This window comes from Camellia sinensis, chromosome 2 (assembly GCF_055761805.1).
Source record: "Camellia sinensis isolate YWXY chromosome 2, ASM5576180v1, whole genome shotgun sequence".
Taxonomy (NCBI): Eukaryota; Viridiplantae; Streptophyta; class Magnoliopsida; order Ericales; family Theaceae; genus Camellia; species Camellia sinensis.
The window spans coordinates 75,327,906-75,333,258 of record NC_138962.1 but is presented as its reverse complement, the minus strand read 5'-3'; the positions used below and the strand labels follow the sequence as shown (position 1 = coordinate 75,333,258).

General features: G+C 35.3%; 2 protein-coding genes across 2 annotated transcripts; both read right to left on the bottom strand.

Annotated features, from left to right (window-relative positions):
• Positions 1-649: 649 nt before the first annotated feature.
• On the bottom strand, positions 650-1,552 carry LOC145814417 (protein FAR1-RELATED SEQUENCE 5-like). The gene has a single exon (XM_082911220.1). It carries the CDS (start codon positions 1,550-1,552, stop codon positions 650-652), a length of 903 nt encoding a protein of 300 aa, XP_082767346.1.
• A 254-nt stretch (positions 1,553-1,806) lies between these two features.
• LOC145814412 (protein FAR1-RELATED SEQUENCE 5-like) lies at positions 1,807-2,484 on the bottom strand. Its single transcript, XM_082911217.1, has one exon. The coding sequence runs from the start codon at positions 2,482-2,484 to the stop codon at positions 1,807-1,809; it is 678 nt and encodes a 225-aa protein (XP_082767343.1).
• Between the last annotated feature and the right edge of the window lie 2,869 nt (positions 2,485-5,353).

The window sequence follows — 5,353 nt, the reverse complement described above, 5'->3', positions numbered from 1 at the left end:
GATAGGTTCCATGGACGGAATACATCGATGGCGTTGAAAAATGCATATTGTGATGAAGAAAACTTGGCTGCAACAATAACAAACACATATCACTTTAAAATGAAAATAGTCACCTACAAATCCCTACTAAAACTTTTCATTAAACCAACTTACATCATAGTCGGGATACATAAATTGAGACAAAGAAGCTCTAACTTGAGGAACACTCGGCGAGAATGGACGAAGTTGAGGAGCACTTGAAAATAAAGGAGCCGACTCAGGAAATAAGAGAGGTGCTTCAGGAGCACTTGCCGAAAATAAGGGAGGAGTTTGAGGAGTAACAGACATGGAAGTTTGAGAAGCATTATGTTAACTTGTTTTATTTTTCTTTGCCAAGGCAAGCTCCAAACCACCTTTTGTCCGCCTTCGTCCCTTGCTAGTGTACTCTTTTCTCTTGAGTCCTTTTGCTTGGACTACATTTTTATCCGCTACACCATCCACTTCAAAGCTTTCCGGGCATGTGTTGGGGGGGGCTTTCTTGTTGAATAATATCTGAACAAGGCATATTGAATTTTGCGCTTAACATGGTTTCAATGTCTGCAATTAATTCATCCACTTTCTCGACCGTCAAATTATATGTTTCCTCACTTTCAGAAGCTCTACACGCTACTTATCTGAATATTGCCATCAATGGCCTATAACGTGAAGTTTGATGCAATCTTACATCAACCTGAATATCATGCCCACACCTATCTTTCACATTTTCAGATCTTGTTTTTTTAGTCCATCTCTTCAGAATATATTGTGAAGGAATCTCTTTCAATTCGAGTCTTTCTCTAAGAATCTTCAAACAATGACTACACAAAATGCCCTTCATTTCAAACTTCCTACAATTGCAAGTGACCGAATCATCACATTCCTGCCTCACTTTCCTCACCTTTATACCATCACTATCAAGAACCGTATAAACGGTACTCTCACCATCATTTTCAATTTCTTCAATGTTGACTTCAAGGGACTTGACATACTCATCCTGAAATTCTTCAAAAATTTTATATGTGTAAACATCTGCAGCTTGCTCCATAATCTTCACTTTAATATTCACCCTTGGCAACTTTTGGCATAGAGCATATTCTGCTTGTAACTCTTTGTACCTTTTCTCAGACAGAACTCGATCAAAATGCATGAAAAATTGCATTAAGTTATGATCAGACTGAATGAAATCCTTCAAGAAAGCATTAAAGGATTCATTAAGTTGGGTGCTACTCATGCCCGCGCCCCATGCATTTCTAACATATGGCCAACCCCATTTTTCCTTGACCCCAAATGTTAACTTCAACCAATGATTATCTCTTATTTCATACTTGTCAAGCATTTCCTCCCATTTTAACATAAACTCTTCCTCATCCTCAATGTTGTACATAAACATGTATAAAACACTCTTTATCTCCTTATCCTTCATCGCCTTATCCTTGAAGATAGAATTTGCATGCCTTAATGCATTTTGCATCAAATGCCAAGTGCAAAGGCGGTGGGTTGTGTTAGGCATGACAATAGGTATGGCCTTAGCCATTGCAGCATCCTAATTCGTAAAAATTGTTTTTGGAGCCTTACTTGACATTGCCTCCAAGAATCTTCTAAAAGCCATATGAAATAATCGGCGGTCTCATCATACATCAAAGCTGCACCAAATATCACAGTTTCCCTATGCTGGTTAAATCCAACAAAAGACGCAAATGGTCTATGTGCACTATTTAACTTGTAAGTAGTGTCGAAAGTGACAACATCACCAAATTACCCATAATCCATGATCATCTGTGCATCAGCTCAAAATATGTTCGTAATCTGCTCCTCGTTATCTAATTGGACCGAGTAAAAAAAAGATGGATTCTCCAATGATTTGTCACGAAAATATTGCAAAATGCTACCTGCCTCCCCATATGCTAAACTGTTTTGCCTGTTCGTTCTCAAATAATTTTTTTGGTCAAGTTTTGTAAACCCAAGTGACTCCCTTCCACCAACTTCATTACCCATGAGCTCAAATGCAGCATTAAGACGGATTCCAGATTTTTTGGCTAAATCTATTTCGGTTGCCTGTGATGCAGATATCTTCCTTTGGGATGATAATATATGCGTACATTCTGCTGGTACGAAGATATGATTATGTTGTTCAACAAAATCACTAACAAAAAATTTCTGAATATTCCTATCCCACTTAATGACAAGTCGGGCTTGACAACCAGTCCTCACTTCCTGCCTAGGATTTTTTGTTAATGGATCTCGCTTGTCGACAACCCGAAATCCCTTCTTATTACAAACAAATTGCCTTGAAGTGATTTGCCCTTCTTTGCTCTTGTTTACATAACCCCTTCTAATACTAAAGCCTAACCTTCCTCCATAAGTATTATAGAAATCATATGCTTCTTGTTCTGTATCAAATGTCATGCTAACTCTAGGCTTCCAATCACACTCACCCCCGTCATTCTCATGATTGTCAGGTTCCATATCAATGTGCCAAGTTACTTAAAAAATAAAGAAGTGCTCAATATTAGCATAAAAACTGTAAATTATGTTTGCAAAATATTACAAACTGAATAAGATAATCAACGAATAACAAACTGAATAATACAAACTAAATTATGGTCTTTGTTATGTATGACAGTGTGGTTTTCATTAAGATGTTCACTACAGCAGGTATTCATTGTTATGACAGTGAAAACCCATGTTAGCTAACTAGTTATTTTCTATAATCTGAAATCCCATGTTAGCTAACTAAGAGTTCAAAGGAAAATAAGTGCAACAAAACTAAAATTTTGAGCTAAAACATTATACGCCACCTTAATTGCCATGAATTTTAAAGCTTAAAAAGCTAATATGATTGAACTCAGTCAAGTAAATGAGCTGGTATATGAGCAACTATAGAAATTTTCAAGATTTCGTGAAGTTTACACAGAACCCAAACAAGTTCAACGATCAATTTCTGTCTAAAGTAAAACCAGTGGCCCAATTTATCGAACACTCCAACTGCAATCACAAAACACTTTCCAGAGCAAAACCCAGTCCACCAAACACAATTTTGAGCAAAACTCAGATCACCAAACACTGAAATAAGATTGAAATACATATATATCTACACACATATATGTGTATAAAGGGTGCAAATCAATGATTTAAGCAATACATGAAATAGAAAACCCTAACTTGTTGGTAGACAAGAATAGAACAGAGAGAGAGAGAGAGAGAGAGAGAGAGAGAGAGAGAGAGGAATAGAGAATGAGATGAGAGACTGAAGCTTACGGCAGGACAGTGGCGACTGCGACGGTGGGGCGACGGGATGCACGACGGAGCAACCTCTCTAACTCTTCTTCCCTCTCTCCTTCTTTCGTGGCTCTGCTTCTTCCCGCTCGTCTGATATACCTCTTCAGCCTGGGGGGAATTTTGAAATCGGAAAAAATGTTTTTTTTTTTTTTTTTGAAAATACTCACCAAAACGATGTCGTTTTGGTGAGGCTTAAGCAGAGCCGTCCGATCATCCACTTTAGGAGATCACTCTAGAGAGTTACTCTAGAGGATCCGCACGCCATTTAGGATTGTTTGAGAATGATTAAATAAATAAAAAAATATAAAATAGGCTCCGATCTCATTTGGTAAGTCACTTTTTTTAGTTAAAAAATTAAAAAAATTATTAAAAAAAGTAAAAAAGTCAATAATCTATATCAAAAAGTTCATCTTTCGCCAAATGTTACAAGTATAACTTCATCTTTCGTTGCAAAAACGGAGAGGTCGTGCTCAAAACTTCGTTGTGGACGGTGGGATTTGAGGGCCACCAAAAGCAGGCAAGCCAGAGGTATTTTTAATGCACGAATACTTTATTTTATTTTATTTTATATTTCATTTGGGTTTGTGAGTTTTGAACAATGTATTGACTGATTTTGGTTTACAAAGTTCGCATGGCTTTGCCTTTGGGTTGTCAATTTGTGGTGAATTTCCCAATCGGTAAATTTTCGAAATCGTAGTCCATACAGTCACACACCAGAGTCACTTAATCAAATTTACAGAGGTTTAGAAATATCCTTCAAAGGGTGAAAGTATAATGTACCCTAATGTATTAATTATAGGCCGATGTAGCCAACTGACTTTTCAATACACCAATTGGCCTTTCAATTTTAACTCTGTGATTCCTTTTGTTTGCATAAGAACTATTCAAGGCTCAAAATTTTCCAGAATCTTTCACTTGGCCATGCTTTAATTTACACCATAGCCCTGTGTTATTAGAAAATTTTCCACTGTTGGATACATTGTCCGATGAGAGAATTCATCACATTCCTAAATTTGTACATTGTCTGATGAGAGAATTCCTAAATTTTGAGCCCCATATTTCATAAATATAGAATTGTGGGTCATACAATCACCTAAATTTATTTTCTGTAAAACTCAAAAAGGACAAACATGTATAATTTAAAAATAATTAATATTTGATATTAGCATTTCATATTTTAAACTACCTACAACTATGTGCAATGAATCCATTAACAAGTAGGTATGAACTCTGAAACGTCTTTTGCCTAACAGTCTATCATCAAGCAAATTGGCACTTTGGTAAGGTTTTGGAGTATAAGTCTTGAGATTTTCTTTTTTTATGTTTTGTTCAATTACGAGTTTTGATTGATATTGATGAATGGGTCATCTAATGTAGTAGTTGGGTTTGATCTTAGTTGATATGATGCACACAATTATATCCATTGAAGTCTTCATTTTTAGTTAATATGATATATGAGTTATGAAACCATGCTAAGAACATCTTTGACTTAGAAGATATTTCCATTAAATATCTTCTACTTTTCCCATTTTCTTTTTTCCTATGGCATACATGGAACTGTATAACATGATGAATAACTGGAAATAACTCTCTTCTACGATCTAGTGCATCATTGTTGTAACTTGGAAGTTAGAACTGTTGTGCTGCTTTTGGTGTCAATTTATCACTAATTTGCACATGATTCCAGAATCCTTGTACATGCCTAATGAAGATTTACATCCCATCTCTGTTATCTACTTTCATTAAACTTGAATGTTTTCAACTTCATTTCTGCGTTTACATATATATATTATTTATCACATCATTTGTCAACTAAGTTTATTAATAGTGGGTTTCTTCTCTTACTTCAATGTATTGGATCTGTTAAGTTGTTAACTATAATGAAGTATATTTCCTCTTTTTTATTCCTTTATTTTTTATTCTTTTATTTATTATTATTATTATTATTATTATTTTGATTAATTTCCCATACTATCTTTGAAACTTTGAAAATTACTTTCATCCTGCTCATGTATGCCATATAAATTCTGCTCATTCTGAAAATTCTGCTTTGATA